The sequence below is a fragment of the Ips typographus genome, linkage group LG1 (genome assembly GCF_016097725.1).
Source record: "Ips typographus isolate SLU linkage group LG1, UJ_Ityp_2.0, whole genome shotgun sequence".
Taxonomy (NCBI): Eukaryota; Metazoa; Arthropoda; class Insecta; order Coleoptera; family Curculionidae; genus Ips; species Ips typographus.
Genome location: NC_138422.1, coordinates 27,102,586 through 27,121,250, shown reverse-complemented (window position 1 = coordinate 27,121,250; position 18,665 = coordinate 27,102,586). Strand labels below are relative to the sequence as shown.

Below are 18,665 nucleotides of genomic sequence, written 5' to 3'. Positions count from 1 at the left end.
GTAATAACGTGTAATAAAGTGCTTGTTCCAAATTTGATCAATATTGCTCCAACGGTCTGACAGTTATGACAAAAAAACAATTTTTTAAACAGAAATTTGAAGGACTGTATTTTTCTTAAGAAGCACTTTTCAGGAAAATGACATAATGAATGTCAACTTATTTTTTAATTGGCTATGGATTGGTGAATTATTGACATTTAAAACTGGACCACCCTGTATTTATGCCAATAAGTCCACTATTGCAATCTTGCAATAAAACAGCTTAATTCCAGCTTTGGCTTTATTCAGACAGATTTTCAGTTCTGCTAACTTGTGGACTTGACTTTCTTTTAGGTACTCCTTCAAAGTTGCCAGCTAGGCTTGTATAAACTTACCGAATATAGCTTACCAGAGGCAAACTACAAACTGTATCAGTTTTTTTTTCTGTCATTAGAAAGTAGATACAAGCAGCCAGATAATAATAATTACTTGGCATAAGGAAGAGGTGTTGATTGTCTAATTAAAACTAATTAACTTAGAAAGTAACTTTTTAGTTTCTACTTGTAATACCCAACACAATTTTTTCGCTTTGAGTCCCTAATTGAGTGTCACACTCTTCTAAGTGAATGTGATGTGCAATTCATGCCTGCTGAAATAAGATAAAATGATTTTGAAATTATTTCGATAAAAGCTAGAAAACAGGAGAGATGGAAAATTCTCAGAATTTTATTTTTAGACAATATGCCACGTGAGTTTAAAGAATGTTGGAAGAATGAACAGAAGGATAGAAATGCGGAGCAAAACTAATAAAGAATAATATAAATATTAAATTAACTTAATATAATACGTTACTAAGATTGTCTCGGAGATTGTAAGGAAGGAGAAATTCAAAATTTGCGGAAAAGACTTGTAGAATTTTTTTATGGTTTTTCGTTAAGTTCTTTGTGGAGAAAGTTACATAAGCCATCTCTAGAAAGAGATATCTTTTTCTTTTTAGACGCTGAAATAAAGCTAATACGTTCAAATACCCTTTATTCAAACCGATTAATATATTCTATACAAAGCAATACTGATACAATATGACAATATCGTACGTGTGTGGACTGCTTAAACCATATTCAGCAGACCGAGTTTCCGCAACACAAAACGGCACAAATGGAAAGTTATATATTGTGGCGATTTGGAATTACGCTTTGTTCTATAGTATTCGCCTCGAGCCCGATCAGCATAACAGATTCTTACTTTTACTTGAATCTCCTGAATCTGGGTTTTGCGTTGACCGTTAATAATAATTTCATCAAGAAATCAATCGCGTGCAAACAAGTCCTGCAACGCGGCTCTAATAACGAGATCTTTATCGGGAGGAAGTGAACAAAGGACAATCTTGGCTCGCATCTACCCTACCCTACATATTAACATACAAGAGAACGACTTTGTCTGCGGGTCTTGCCTTGACAATGCATCCGTGTGGGTGTTATAAATGTGGATACATAATTATTGTAATAAGGACATGTAGGACCGACTTTGGAACACCAACGGAGCATAAACTGAAAAAAATATAGAGTCAATACCCTTGGCTTGGTCATCAATTCTTTGAATATGACAATAATGAGCCGAGATGCTTTTATTTTAGTTTCTGTACAAAACTCCAAGTTAGTATACCTCTTTGATTGGATTTTTGTGGACAAATGGGCAATTTATTGTCATTTCCACTCCAACATAACAAAAACCATGAGTAGGTCGGTCGCTAAACAAATTTTACTTGATCTTGTCACGAAATGTGGGCGATTATCGTGCATTCTAATATCCATTAAAAATTGGCAAGCAATTTTTGGTCATAGACACCGATACCCGAAATTTCTTTCGGTGCTTATCTCGGTCAATTTATCCGGCGAATGTAACACACTATTTACCGGAGATCGCGGATCCAGATTAACCGCTGTCTGTCGCACGATCGTGATGGAAAACGGCTTTTTAGCCCTATTTTATTGAGTCGTGGCGGTTTTTAAAAAGCCGCGAAGACGAACGAGACCGTGTTTCAAGTGCCACAAAGGCGACACAACTTTCGTGAGTTCCAGCAATTGAAAACGCCTTTGCGTCAATTTAATGAGCGGTTGTGCCTTCGGGGGCAGCATAACGTCCTGAGAAAATTGATCTACGACCAGACCTGGTGGCTTTTTTTAGGGGGAGAACGACGCCAAGATCCCTAGATCTAAGTTCGTTCGAGTGTTTTTGCTTAAAGCGCAGTGGAATACGTGAAAGCTTATTATAGCCGAGATATTTATGAGCGGATTATCGTGCAGACCACGAACTCTTTTAGCACTAAATAAATCTACAAGGTGGCACGATGAACTGTTCGCAAATCGCAATTCATTATCGACAAACCATAACGAGCAAAATTTTGAAACTTTAGCTGAACAGTGAACACTAAAATCTATTATGTCAATACATCTCACATATTCTCACATTAATAAGCAAAATTATCGTTTTTGATGATAATTGAATTGACAGGAATATATTTTGAAGCCTTTACATCCAGAAAAAGTGAGTGGTTTATGAAATGGAGGCTTTGGACCATATTTATTTCCAAAACGAAACTGGTGTATCAGTTTCTGTGAATGTTGAGAGTAATTAATGGATACTAACAGATATTTTTGCATACAAGTCGCAGAAATGTGTTTAGAAAATATTCGTGATTTCCCCAAAATCCACTATCAATTTATTCGTAAATTAGAAATTTCTAGAAATGCAACTTTTACGTTAGGTTAGCTTTTGTTATTTATACCACAATTCCAGTGGTGTCTTCACTACAATACTGTCATGAGTGAACAAAACTATGTGTTTCCATGTCCATGAAACTCACTGAGTATTTAAATCTTCATAGTTTCAAGTAAAAAAAGTGAAACCCTAAAATAGTCGGACACGATTCTGCAACTTATAATCCTGGGAAAGATTGTGGGAAGGAGGTCTGTTGGAAGAAGAATATCCTGGCTTAGGAACTTACGAGAATGGTTCGGCGTTACGTCCTCCAACTTATTCAAAGTCGTAGTTTCTAAAGTAAGGATAGCAATGATGATAGCCAACCACTGACATAGAGATGGTATATGAAGAAGAAGAAATCTTTATAACTATGCACTCTGTATATTCTTCACTACAATACTGCCATGAGTGAACAAAACTATGTGTTTCCATGTCCATGAAACTCACTGAGTATTTAAATCTTCATAGTTTCAAGTAAAATAGTGAAACCTGCAATAGTTCGGACACGATTCTGCAACTCATAATCCAGGGAAAGATTGTGGGAAGGAGGTCTGTTGGAAGAACAATATCCTCTTAGGAACTTACGAGAATGGTTCGGCGTTACGTCCTCCAACTTATTTTATCATACATATGAAGAACAAACCTTTATAACTATGCACTCTGTATATTTGTTGCCCTGGGAAGTTAGTTGATCTAGTCCTAAGCTTGTCCGGTGGTACTGGGCTTGGTAGTGCAACCTTGAAATTCCCTCGAACAAATTAATAATGCTAAGCACAAGACGCGCTTTTTTCTTCCATTCAGCAACACTTGTTTCTTTGTTTATGTCCTTGTATCTGCCGCGGTGGAACTGTTGCGGTTTTACGATTGTATAACGGATTAAACGATGTTGCAATGGAGCGTTATTAAAAATGTTGCTTGAAGGAAAGAAAAGAAAACGTTCAGCAATAAACCGCGGTCCCTTTGAAATACGGAAAACTGCAGAGCCAATCGAGAACAGTCATATCAAACTGGATGATTCTGCTTTTTCTTTCAGCGGGATGCTTTTATTCTCTAGAGATGTTTGAATAAAGTCTTCAAACTGTTAATTACGCGATTAAAATAGAACTCTGTAAATTATGCTATAATTATTACACGTCAATTAGACGTTCGATGGAACGTTATCATCTGTTTCAAGTGGTTCTTGTCATTATCACACAGTTTTCAACTCAAGAAGACATCTGAGTTTATTATTCACTTTGTATAAGGTAATGTATATTTACCAACTCTGATTTCAATAATGCAAAGCATTCTAAAGTGCCCCTTTTTGTAAGTCATAATTTACAGCTTCCTTTCATTTGCCGCGATAAAACGCATTATGCAAGTGTTTTGTGCCTTAATATATCTGCGATAACTGCATTCTTCATCCTCAAAAGCTTTACTTCCTGGAACTGGCATTAGATACTTATAGGCTCTTTATCTTTGTCATCATAACTGTCTCTTGTCATCAATTTCCGATTGTCACGCTGTTTAGCTTTTGCCTCTAAATTTTCATCAGGGGATTAGCTTTATTGCTTGGATGTAGGTAGTACCAATAAATATTCTGAGGCAAACTTTGATAAACGGATTTGATGATAATTTTTCAGTTATGTTTCACCCCCAAAAAGCGTCAATAGTTGGTATAAAGTAAAATGTTTATGGTTTATCTCTAGCATAACGTCGAGCATAACAATCATGTGTTGTTACTCAAGTAAATTAAGTTACAAAGTGAGAATTTTAAAGTAAAACTGATTTTTTTTGCCAACGTCTGGAATGATTTTAAATCCACAACCATAGATTTCAAATTACAGTGTCATAAATATGAGTTGTTAAGCTAATATAAAGTACCAACAAGAACCAAAAAAAAATAAAAATTGATGTCCTCAACTTCAAAAATGTTCAGATTGTTTGTTTTATTATTCTTCTTCTCCAAAGTTATTTTCATGACAGTAGCTTGAGAGTCTCAAACATCACTAGGAATTAGATTTGATGTTGGTTTGAGGCAATTGTCAATCTTTGACTCATATTTTCAGTTTTTTTAATGTGCTCAACACTGCTAGTTCAAAGTGATGTTTTGATTAACCAAAAAACCTAAATCCAGTATGGATTGACCGAAGATTATCTAAATTTTGATGGGTTTGAGAAATTGGCCATCACATTTTTTTCTATTTTCTCCTTGATTTTCTTGTTTCATTATAACTTTGAGTTTGTATTTCTTTTCTTCAGTTTCGTACTTTTAATATTCTCAGTTTAATTTTTTTAAAATAACTGACAATTTAAGTTCAGTGAGTAATTCTATGGTGTGTGGTTCGCTTTTAGTTCAGTCATTGTGCAGACGATTCACGCTTAATTCGGATTGAAACAGAGAAAGTGCTCGCCAAGACAATGGACGTGAGCGCACTTTTATTTTTTGTTTTCGCGACCCAGTTTGCATTTGATCTGGAAGAACGGCATGAATATCCTGCTTCATTTATCTGTTTCTGTCTCTAATCAACGGGTAATTATTTTTTGTTACTGAAATTTGCGTGTATACAGTTACAGTCCAATTACTGTCAAGGTAAATGTTAAGTTTTGATGCTTTTTTTGCCAGCGTTGTGCTAACTAATTCGAAACACGAGTGTAACAATGGACTACATTTTTTTTTTGTTTCATCCCAGTATGTTGTAGTATGCATGTTATGTGCTTGCCTTAGGGTGTTCCAAAACATGGTTTTTCATCAACCTTCAGACTTCAATTAAATTTACAAATCGCTATTATTCCTTGACACATTTATCGGATCGATTATATTGAAATCTGGTTTTTAAGGTTTTTGTCATTAATATTAATCCAAGACGGTTATTGAACTAACTACTACCAGTTTCGATCGGGTTAAAGAAATATTTATACACAACGCCAACATATGATATTATTATACTGTTACAGGTGTGGTTGTTGATATATGTTTGGTTCTGAATGCTACCAGATCGTAATTATGTGCTTTACTAATCGACGGAAATGTAACGCACCTGGTGGTACCTTAAGAAGAAAAAGCTAATAACTACTTTAATGTGTCATAAATTTAATTTTTTCTATAATTAGGATTTCACATGACCTTAGATCACTTTGGCATCAGTGGTAGCAATATACAGGGTGGTCCAGTTTTAAATGTTAATAATTCACCATTCTATAACCCACCAAAAAATAAGTTAACATACATTATGTTATTTTCCTGAAAAATGCTTCCCAAGAAAAATACAGTCCATAAATGTTCAATTTAAAAAATCAGTTTCTTGTCATAACTGTCAGACCGCTGGAGCAATTTTAATCAAATTTAGAACAAATACATATGAAATTAATACTTCCATTAATCGAAACTGTCCAGTGGTGTAAATACAAAAAGATGGTTTTAATTTTTCTGCCTTATATTCTATGTCACTGGATATTTTTCAAAATTTTCCGTTTTTTTTACTTTTTCAATTTGACAAAATAAGTATCTCTTACAAAACTCTGATTTGAAGTTTTGTTTACGACAAAATTGAGTAATTACGTTTAAAGACCCAAAACAAACCCAACCCAACATAAAAATTGTCTTGAAAACGGTGAAAATTTACTTGAGAGGCTTAAAAACTGTCTTTGTAGTCAGATAAGTTGAAAAACTTGTGAAAACTGACTTGTAGCCATAAAAAACTACTTTTTCTAAAATTTATTACAACAAATTCACACATTTCAACCTTGAAAATTAACTTGGACACCAAAAAGTGACTCTGAACTAATAAAAAGTGACATCAAAGGCTTAAATTTTGCATTTGAAGTAAGTTTTCATAATTTCAAAATACATTTCAATATTTTAGTCTTCAAAATAGTCTTAAATACAGGATATTGATATTAGATTCATGAAAATTGACTTGAAGACTAACTTTTCAGGTTTTTTTACTTTGCTTTTCATTTTCTTAGAACTCTGAACTATTTTTAGGGCTTTGAAACATTGACATAGCAGACTAAAAAAAAACTATTTTTACATTTTTCGTAGGCTTAATTATGAAATTTCATGCTTTGTCAGTATTAATTTGACTTCTAGACGCTTCACTGTGCTTTAAGACTGAAAAATCGAATTTTAAACTATTTTTTATGGTACAAGTTAACTTTCAGACTCTTCATTGATGAAAGTAAACAATTTTGGCATTAAATGCTACGATATTAGTCTAAAACTTTAATTTTTAGAATAAAATTAGTCTGACTGTCTGACAGTTGTAGCAAAAAAAAGATTTTCAAAACTGAATTTTGGAGGTCTGTGTTTTTCTTAGGAAGCGTTCTTCAGGAAAATGACATAATGTGTGTCAATGTTATTGACATTTAAAACTGGACCACCCTGTAGAACTATCTAAAATATTTTCGAAAAAAGGAAAATTTTCCAAATTAGTTAACAGTTTCCTTAAAGTTCTCACCAAGTGCTTTAGAAAGCTGAAAACTTTAAAAACTTTAATCTGAAGAATACACTACTCAATCAACACCATCGTCTTGAGAATGGTACATCAAAGATTTTATCTATGATTTTTTTTAGAATGCTAAGAGTTTTAGCCGCAGTTTTAGACACTGAAAAACGACCCATGGTGGTGGAAAAATGAATTTGAATTTCTAAAGCAGAAACAAGAAAGAAAACGTTAAACTCTAAACTGCCAGGGATGTAATCACACTTAAAGTCAAACAGAATTCCTGTTGTAACAAACCAAATCGATTAATCCTCTCAACTATACAGTTAATCCGTTACTGTCGGGACTGTTTGCTCGGAAAACTATTAAAACACACGCCTCATAGCGATGTACCACTTGATATCTCTATTTAACTCCGTTTACTAAAACGAACAATTGAAGGGACACACACGTACGCCTGCCATTGATCAACCGAGTGGATATTGATTAGTTGCCCATAAATCAAGGAACTGGTACCGGGGGAACAATTTATTATTAGATATGACATTGCACAATAAATCCGCCTAGCGGAATTATCCGGTAATATCAGATAGCCTTTAACCCGTCCAATTTACTGTACCACAACTATCTTGAAACGATTTTTTTACTGTGCGGTCCATTGGCGTTCTTATTGATGTTCCGCCTGGACGCTATCTGGTAACTGCATATTGAGATATTATTGAATTTGTTAAGAGTCTACTCCGATTTGTTCGCCTTCTGCGCTTCCAATGGTCCTTTTATTAATGGTACTGAAGGTACTATTGACAGGACATAAAATTGTTAAAGAGTCTTAGACTCTGCTTATGGAATAAGCTAAATATTTTTGTGAAATTACTCTTCTATCTGAAAAATAGGATTTGGAGGAAATTAGTTTATTGGAATTTGTATTATCAAACTGTGATTTAAATGCAGTCTGGATGATGAAGCTCTGGAGGTAATATTCTTATATTAATATCATTAAATCACACAAAGAATTCACTGATTTGCTTGTAACAAGCTGCATTCTATTATTAGAAAACTCTTATTTTGGTAATTTTTATTCAAATTAAAATTTCCATCAAACTTGAGAAATAAAAATGTTATTTTTATATTTTGTAAACATTTTTTACCTAATATTTGTATTACCTGAAATTGTAATAGAAGAAAGGGAGATTATTAGCGAAACCATTGAATATACAGGTTGTGCCTACAAATTTGTCACAACAACAACCCTTTTGTTTAACAGTATATCAACTGAATACTAGACATGTTGGTTTGTTTTTTTATTACCTCTAGAATTATGCTGCAGTTATACAGGGTGGTCCAGTTTTAAGTGTCAATAATTCACCATTCAATAGCCAATCAAAAAATAAGTTGACTTGGATTATGTCATTTTTCTGAAAAACGTTTCCTAAGGAACTTACAAATTTCAATTTAAAAAATCGTTTTATAGTGTAAAACTGAACATTCAAGACTTGAGAGAGTCCATATTTGTACCGAATAGTCTAAAAACTTACTATTTACTACTAGGAATAGTCTTATAGTTTGTTTTCTCAAACTGCCATCCTGGTCGAGTGTCTGAAACTGGATTTCAAGAACTAAAAACAGTCCGGAAATCAAGACAAAGATTGTATTGTGCATGAAACTCATTTTTTACTTTTAAAGATAATCTAAAAAGTTAAGTTTTAAAGCTAGAACTGACTTTACTAGGACTAAAGAGAGTCCAAAAGTCTATTTTCAGGACTTCAATTGGTGTACAACTCAATTTTCTGGACTGGAACAAGTCTAGAAGTAAATTAAATTTTCGGACTATTTCATTTCTAAAAATTAGTTCTCGACTAATATCGTAGCATTTGATACCAAAATTGTTTACTTTTATTACTGAAGAAACTTGACTTTTGGAAATAGTCTTAAACTCGATTTTTCAGTCTTTAAAAGCACTAAAAACAGTCTGAATTTCTTAGAGATGCTACAATTTATTGCACCTATGATGAGTGTAGAAGTCAATTTAATACTGAAGAAGCTTGAAATAACATTTTCAAGACTATGGACAGCGTACAAACTGGCTTTTAGACCTGATAAGTCAAAAAATGTTTAGCACTGAGGTGTCTAGAAGTCAATTTAATAGTGACAAAGCTTGGAATGCCATTTAAGAATGAAGTATGTGAAAATTGTTTTTAAGTTTGCTGTGTCAATAACTTGGTAAAGATAGTATTGAAACTCGATTTTCCAAGCTGAAAGCAGTTTTGAAACACTAAAAATAGCCCAGAATTCTGAGAAAATTGAAAGCAAAGTAAAAAGCAAGAAAAGTTAGTTTTCAAGACAATTTTCATGAATCTAATGTCAATGTCCTCTATCTAAATTAAAACTTACTTCAAATGCAAATTTTAAGCTTCTGATATTACTTTTCATTAATTCATAGTCACTTTTTGGTGTTCAAGTCAATTTTTAAGGTTAAAATGTAAGAATTTGTAGTAAAAAATTCTAGAAAAAGTAGTTTTTTATCTCTACAAGTACAAATCAATTTTCAATATTAAAGTCTCTCAATTTGCATGAAAACTGGTTACAAACACAATTTTTAAGCTTCTGAAATCAATTTTTATCTTTTCTCAACCAATTTTCAAAACTAAAGTCTTTCAGTTTGTCTGGAAACTATGAAAACTAGCTACAATTAAATTTTTTAATTCTTAAGTGAATTTTCTGTTTCTAAGACAATTTTTAAGTTGGGTTGGGTTAGTTTTGGGTCTTTGAAAGTAATAATTGAATTATATCGTAAAAGAAGTTTCAAATCAGAATTTTATAAGAGATAATTTCTTTTTCATCGTAAACAATGAAATTAAAAAAAACACGTAATTTTTGAAAAATATCTAGAGACGTAGAAGGCAAAAACATTAAAACCATCTTCTTGTATCTAGGCTACTGGAGAATTTTGGCAAACGTCATTCATAATGAGTATTAATTTCATAATGAGATGTTCCAAATTTGATCAAAATTGCTCCAACGGTTTGACAGTTATGACAAAAAACCGATTTTTTAAACAGAAATTTGAAGGACTGTATTTTCCTTAGGAATCATTTTTCAGGAAAATTACATAATGCATGTCAACTTATTTTTTAATTGGCTATGGATTGGTGAATTATTGACATTTAAAACTGGACCACCCTGTATTTGGGAACTGTTACAGACAGTTTAATTAGGACAATAATTTGGTCACGACCTTTATGGAAGCGAAAACGGTGAAACAAATTGTTTTCTTTACATTTTTAAAGTTTTAATACTTTGGTTAGCCACTAAACTAAATTGTGTATATACGAGTATGTATACATACTTCTATCTCGTTAAACAAATGTAAAATTGTGCTTTCTCTACCATAAAAACCATTATGAAAAGAAGATTATCTTAACTCCAACTATACTGAATGAAATATTTTGTACGGCCAATAAATCTCGTTGAAAAAGCATAATATAATGGTCCGACATATTCAGTGTTCGTTTTGACCCCACAGGGACGTCAATGAGCGGCGTATTTTTCAATTGTCAGATTTACGTGGCCGTTATTAGGCCCCGGTTTCAATAAATCTGAGAACGTGACCGATAAATCAGTGATACCCGACCGGGAATTATTAATAATATTAAGCGCGATATTAAGAGGTGCCTCGTTTTGGATCGACCTGTCAAAAGGTCGAGACAGATATCCAAGGAAGGATGACATTCGTTAAGGCGGATTTATCGGATTAGTACCGAACGTAGTTCGCACGATTAATATTCAGTTTTCGTTTCTAGTAATAGCTAACGTGAGCTTGCACACTCGATTGCCAATTAAACGATATTTAATAAATGCCCTGCGGACTAGCTGGGCGACATATTAGGACTTTTGATGGTATACCTGGGAGCGGTGTTCCGGCTTAAGTTCTTTGACTAGTTTATAGGAGCCGACACGAACTTGCCCAGTAATTAATAACCGAACTCGCTAACCAACTTCCTGCTCGTCTTGCCTTTATATTTTGTGAACGCAACCATCCAATAAGGATCCCACACAAAAAATTACTTGTCAGAAGTTATAATAATCATTTGTATCATTTTCTTAACAAACATAATATATTATTGAAATTTATCTTGCAGTCACGACGCCCAGTCCTCCTCCCAGGCCGTGGATACCTTTGGCAAGACCGACATCAAATCGACCAGCCTGTAAGTACATATTTTATATATTAATTGCTTTTTTGTTTTTTTAATTCAATCTTCTTACGCCAACGAACTTATTTTAAGTATCATAATTTTCCAAATGTCAAACTAGCTTTCCTAGACCTATTAATCTGATTCTTTTGATTCTGATGGTTTTCTATTTTAAAGAATTGCAGGTTAACTCATATTCTTTTAACATTCAGTTAAAATTAACTAACAGCTTTGCCAGGTGTCATAGAGACCAGATGAGTCCCTCATGTCAATTTATATACACTTTGGAGATCAAATTATAAAAAAGAAAGAAAGTCTGAGGTTACTTGCTCACTAAATGGAAGAAAGTTGCGCTATTGAGTGTCCGTTCAGAGTGTAAATGATATTTATAGGAGATAATAAGGATATACAGGGTGGTCCAGTTTTAAATGTCAATAATTCACCATCCATAGCCAATTAAAAAATAAGTTGACATTCATTATGTCATTTTCCTGAAAAGTGCTTCCTAAGGAAAATACAGTCCTTCAAATTTCTGTTTTAAAAATCGGTTTTTAGTCATAACTGTCAGACTGTTGGAGCAATATTGATCAAATTTGGATCAAGCACTTTATTACACGATATTACGGTCGAAGACCCAAAACTAACCCAACTTAAAAATTGTCTTGGAAACGGAAAATTCACTTAAGAAGTTTAAAAAATATTATTGTAGCCAGTTTTCATAGTTTCCAGACAAACTAAAAGACTTTAGTTTTGAAAATTGAATTAGAAAAGATAAAAATTTCAGAAGCTTAAAAATTGTGTTTGTAACCAGTTTTCATGCAAATCGAGAGACTTTAATACTAAAAATTGACTTGTAGACATAAAAACTACTTTTTCAAGAATTTGCTACTACAAATTCATACATTTAAACCTTAAAAATTGACTTGAACCCCAAAATGTGACTGAACTAATGAAAAGTGACATCAGAAGCTTAAAATTTGCATTTGAAGTAAGTTTTCATAATTTGAAGACAAATTTCAATATTTTAGTCTTGAAAATAGTCTTACATGCAGGACATTGACATTAGATTCATGAAAATTGTCTTGAAAACTAACTTTTCGTGCTTTTTACTTTGCTTTTCATTTTCTTCGAATTCTGGACTAATTTTAGTGCTTTAAAACTGGGTTCAGCTTGGAAAATCGAGTTTCAAGACTATCTTCACCAAGTTATTGACATAGCAAACTTAAAAAACAATTTTTACATTCTTCATAGACTTAAAATGGCATTCCAAGCTTTGTCACTATTAATCGACTTCTAGACACCTCAGTGCTAAAAATTCGGGTATTTCTTAATAAACTAGACTGTTTTTAGTGTTTTAAGGCTGTTTTCAGTGCCTCAAATCGAGTTTCAAGACTATCTTTACAAAGTTTTTGACTTATCAGGCCTAAAAATCAGTTTGTCCACTGATCATAGTCTTGAAAATGTTATTTCAAGCTTCTTCATTATTAAATTGACTTCTACACTCATAGGTGCAATAAATTGTAGCATCTCTAAGAAATTCAGACTGTTTTTAGTGCTTTTTAAGACTGAAAAATCGAGTTTAAGACTATTTCCAAAAGTCAAGTTTCTTCAGTAATAAAAGTAAAAAATGTTGGTACCAAATGCTACAATAATAGTCTTGAGAACTAATTTTTAGAAATAAAATAGTCTGAAAATTTAATTTACTTCTAGACTTGTTGTCCAGTCCAGAAAATTCAGTTGTACACCAATTAAAGTCTTGAAAATATACTTTTGGACTCTCTTTAGTCCTAGTAAAGTCAGTTCTAGCATTAAAAGTCAACTTTTATATTATTTTTAGTAGTAAAAAATGAGTTTCATGCACAGTACATTCTTTGTCTTGATTTCCGGACTTTTTTTAGTTCTTGAATGCCAGTTTCAGACACTCAACCAGGATGGTAGTCTGAGAAAGCGAATCATAAGACCATTCCTAATAGGAAAAAGCAAGTTTTTAGACTATTCAGTACAAATTTGGACTTTCACAAGTCTTGAATGTTCAGTTTTAAACTATAAAACGATTTTTTAAATTGAAATTTGGAGGACTGTATCTTCCTTAGGAAACGTTTTTCAGAAAAATGACACAATGCAAGTCAACTTATTTTTTGATTGGCTATCAAATGGTCAATTATTGACACTTAAAACTGGACCACCCTGTATTTTACTTTATCAGACCTTAAATGTTAAATACGTTTTTAATTACTAATTAGTATTATACAACTTGTACACAACCAATTCGAATCCAGTTTCAAAAAATCTGATCTAATTGACTGTGAGTTTCTCAGAGAGTTCAACAGTCAATTAGACCAGTAACACAGCAAAGTTTGATATTTCCTGTCGTCATTTATCAACGCATCCAACAGGAAGCGTATATATTGGTTTCGGTCATCCCATTAGTGAGTAAGGAAAGACTGATCTAATGGTTATAGTGGCTAAGAATTAGTAATTTTAAGTAATGTAATTGTTAAGAAAATATGGACGGTCAACACTTAATTAGTAAAAACTAGTAACACATTAGCTTAGTTTTCAGTACATATTTTCAAATCTGTTAATAATAACTGCTTAAAATTTAATTCTTTAGGAAAAATGTATTTAATAATATTCAAAACATTCTCAAATTTCTTATCTTCAATGTTTCTGAAACTGTAAAAATTGTTTTTAATATTTGTTGTGTGAATTGTCACTTTGTTTGAACACTGTTGGTCTATTCTATTTGTTTTCAAAATTTTCTTTGCCTATTAATTTAATTTTTCTTATATTAAATTTTTGTCTTCAAAATTATGCCAATTTAGATCAAGTGTTATCAGAACTAATTATTAAAACTAGTCAGAAAGAACGGTTTGAGTATTACAAAAAATGTTGAGTAGTTCAAAGTAATAAATACTAACAGAACTTTCTTAGTATTTTTTAGACAGACAATTGACCACCAACTGTTTCTTGTACTGGATTGGTGCCATTTAGTGTATAGTCTGGCCATTTAAAATCTTCAAAATCACTTCTACTTCAGTCCGTGCAAAATATGTTAATAGTCATGAATCACTACGTTTAAGAACTTTTGCCACTTTAATATTTACACCGAATTGACTTTTTAATCACTTTTTTTGCTTCCTTCAAGTTATCTAATTACACACTAATTATTTTATGTTCGGTTTTACTAAAGACCCTTCATTCCGGTCGGAGCAGTTTCTGGTATTTTTACTTGGAACTACCGAGTTCCTATTTTTTTGTGATAGCACGTTAATGTTAGCCCCACAGCTCCGTGAGTAATGGAATGTGAACGACTACCACTTACTCGGATATTTAAAACTCATTAAGAACTTATGTGCTAATTGTTTTAGTTTACTATTTCAAATCTCATTAATGACGTTTTTAGAGGTTTGGTTACGTAAAGAAATGTGTGAGCGAACACTATTATAGTTTTGAGATTTAGTTCTAATATAAAAGGAATTTTATGAGAGTCGTTAAGTATTTTATTGGACGTTCAGAAATTCCACATTAAACTGTATGGGGCAAGTTCCTATGTCATTATCTTTTTCATGTATTGAAATTGACTAAACATAATTTTTTCAGGTATCTTTACTGTGATGTGCTACAACGTTCTTTGTGATAAATACGCCACCCGTCAAATGTACAGCTACTGCCCATCGTGGGCTCTAAATTGGGATTATAGGAAAAAAGGAATCCTGGAAGAAATTCAGCATTATGCGGCCGATATCATTAATTTACAGGAAGTAGAAATGGATCAGTTTTACAATTTTTTCATGCCAGAACTGAAGGTGATTGTTGTCTTTAAAGTTTTGGAAAAAATTCTGAAGGGTTGTTTCAACAGGCTCATGGTTACCACGGCATTTATTCGCCTAAATCAAGGGCGAAGCACATGGCCGAATCCGAACGGAAATACGTGGATGGTTGTGCGATATTTTATAGAACGTCAAAGTAAGTATTGTAGGATTAATGCCCCCCGTCTATTCTGCCAGAAGATTTAACATTATTTATTTCTGATGTAAGATAAAACGTAAGGGAGACATAAATGTAACTGTAGATTGATTGCGCACTGGCGTATGACTGATCTCGAATTGAATTAAATTCAATTACTGTTCAGGGTTGTTGTATTTCAATCGATAACAATGTACAGATTAAAGGAATACGGTAACTAAAACGGTACAGTGACAATGTTGGATAGTAAACGATTAATTTTTAGTGTGTGTCTAAGAATTCGTCAAATCAGATATTGTCGAATCGAGAACCCCGTTTATAATTCTTACCGGAACTTGCTTGGCAATATTGTGGGTCGTTCAAATATTCAAATTCGAGAAGCTTATTGATGTTTTGCAACGGTGCATACGCAGCTATCATTCTAATCAGTGAAAGCTGCTATTTATGACTTTATAATTGTAATAAAACAACGCGTGAGATAAGAGGCACGCTATTCTTGCGCAAAAATTTGACGTTAAACTAAGTTGACTTACATAACCCTATCCGGCTGTACAGTTTATGTGAGTTGACACTGTCTTAAATTTGGCCCCATATTATATAATATGAGGATTATTATAGATTAATCAATATTATGCGATATTCATAGGGATTATTCTGTATTATGTGGATTATTAAGATTAGTAAGATTATTCCATATTATTAATATTATTTGGTGAGTGACCCAATTATTATTTAAGTGTCATACCCCTGGGTGAGTGGTGTATACCACTACAGAGTAAAAATATTTACAATGAGAGTATATGGACTATTGAATCATAAGTAGATGTGATATGACGAGTGGAATAAGAATTTTTTTTTTTAATTTTCCATCTATTATTGGAATATTTTTTTTACATTTTTGGTTCTCTGGAAATATTATGTGGTAATATGAGTATTATTATGGATTATTCAATATTATTGATATTATGTCCGTATTATTGTATTATTCCAAATAATGCTGATATTATACAGGGTGGTCCAGTTTTAAGTGTTAATAATTCACCATTTGATAGCCAATCAAAAAATAAGTTGACTTGCATTGTGTCATTTTTCTGAAAAACGTTTCCTAAGGAAGATAAAGTCCTCCAAATTTCAATTTAAAAAATCGTTTTATAGTTTAAAACTGAACATCCAAGACTTGTGAAAGTCCAAATTTGTACTGAATAGTCTAAAAACTTTTTTACTACCAGGAATGGTCTTATGATTCGCTGTCTCAGACTGCCATCCTGGTTGAGTGTCTGAAACTAGCATTCAAGAACTAAAAAAAGTCCGGAAATCAAGACAAAGATTGTATTGTGCATGAAACTCATTTTTTACTACTAAAAATAATATAAAAGTTGACTTTTAATGCTAGAACTGACTTTACTAGGACTGAAGAGAGTCCAAAAGTATATTTTCAAGACTTAATTGGTGTACAACTCAATTTTCTGGACTGGACAACAAGTCTAGAAGTAAATTAAATTTTCGGACTATTTTATTTCTAAAACTTAGTTCTCAAGACTATTATTGTAGCATTTGGTACCAACATTTTTTACTTTTATTACTGAAGAAACTTGACTTTTGGAAATAGTCTTAAACTCGATTTTTCAGTCTTAAAAAGCACTAAAAACAGTCTGAATTTCTTAGAGATGCTACAATTTATTGCACCTTTGAGTGTAGAAGTCAATTTAATAGTGAACAAGCTTGAAATAACATTTTCAAGAGTATGGTCAGTGGACAAACTGGCTTTTAGGCCTGATAAGTCAAAAACTTTGTAAAGATAGTCTTGAATCTGGATTTGAGGCACTGAAAACAGCCTTAAAACACTAAAAACAGTCTAGTTTATTAAGAAATACCCGAATTTTTAGCACTGAGGTGTCTAGAAGTCGAGTTTAATAGTGACAAAGCTTGGAATGCTATTTTAAGTGTATGAAGAATGTAAAAATTGTTTTTTAAGTTTGCTATGTCAATAACTTGGTGAAGATAGTCTTGAAACTCGATTTTCCAAGCTGAAAGCAGTTTTGAAGCACTAAAAATAGTCCAGAATTCGAAGAAAATGAAAAGCAAAGTAAAAAGCACGAAAAGTTCGTTTTCAAGACAATTTTCATGAATCTAATGTCAATGTCCTGCATCTAAGACTATTTTCAAGACTAAAATATTGAAATTTGTCTTCAAATTATGAAAACTTACTTCAAATACAAATTTTAAGCTTCTGATGTCACTTTTCATTAGTTCAGTCACATTTTGGGGTTCAAGTCAATTTTTAAGGGTTAAATGTATGAATTTGTAGTAACAAATTCTTGAAAAAGTAGTTTTTATGTCTACAAGTCAATTTTTAGTATTAAAGTCTCTCGATTTGCATGAAAACTGGTTACAAACACAATTTATAAGCTTCTGAAATTTTTATCTTTTCTAATTCAATTTTCAAAACTAAAGTCTTTTAGTTTGTCTGGAAACTATGAAAACTGGCTAAAATAATATTTTTTAAACTTCTTAAGTGAATTTTCCGTTTCCAAGACAATTTTTAAGTTGGGTTGGGTTAGTTTTGGGTCTTTGACCGTAATAACGTGTAATAAAGTGTTTGTTCCAAATTTGATTAATATTGCTCCAACGGTCTGACAGTTATGACAAAAAAAAACGATTTTTTAAACAGAAATTTGAAGGACTGTATTTTCCTTAGGAAGCACTTTTCACGAAAATGACATAATGAATGTCAACTTATTTTTTAATTGGCTATGGATTGGTGAATTATTGAGATTTAAAACTGGACCACCCTGTATGTATTATTGGTTGATTACCGTGGGGACTTTCAAGGTGACCCATCATTGGGATTTTGGAAATGGCAATAGTTACAGGGTTCGTTAAATCTAGAAGATTCCAATGATGGGTCGAAAGTTGCCACCCTGTAAAATACGGTCTTGTGAGTATTCAGTTTTATTGCAGTACATATTCTATTGGACTGTAAAATTGAAATTTGCTCTAAATTGGTGAAAAAAACCCTTATTTAAATTACAAGCTATTTATTAGTATGACGTTGGTAATCACAGCCAATATAAAATACAGGTTATACAGTATAACTATGGGTGGGTTCTATCTATAACTAGGTTAGGGTATATTACCATTAAGTAAGAAGCTTAGGTTGCAAAGCATTTCTTTAAGCGCCAAATTCTTAGTTGTATAATAATGTGACAACTATGTTATTTAGGAGTAGGTCTTTGCTTACATGGTCATTCACGTGCTTTTTCTGTTATTACTATTTTCTTAAAATAACAGATTGCACAAGAGTTGCCAGATAACGTTATGGACAAGATTTTTTGTTATT

The 18,665-nt window shown here is 32.4% G+C and overlaps 1 protein-coding gene across 3 annotated transcripts in view; it reads left to right on the top strand.

Annotated features, from left to right (window-relative positions):
• twin (CCR4-NOT transcription complex subunit 6-like twin) overlaps window positions 1-18,665 on the top strand; it is a 118,868-nt gene that overhangs the window by 85,770 nt on the left and 14,433 nt on the right. For all 3 annotated transcript variants that reach the window (XM_081995574.1, XM_081995576.1, XM_081995575.1), the window contains 3 exons: window positions 11,303-11,371; window positions 14,960-15,165; window positions 15,219-15,325. In XM_081995574.1, the coding sequence (XP_081851700.1) occupies window positions 11,303-11,371; window positions 14,960-15,165; window positions 15,219-15,325 (382 nt within the window). The remainder of the gene's footprint in view (window positions 1-11,302; window positions 11,372-14,959; window positions 15,166-15,218; window positions 15,326-18,665) is intronic.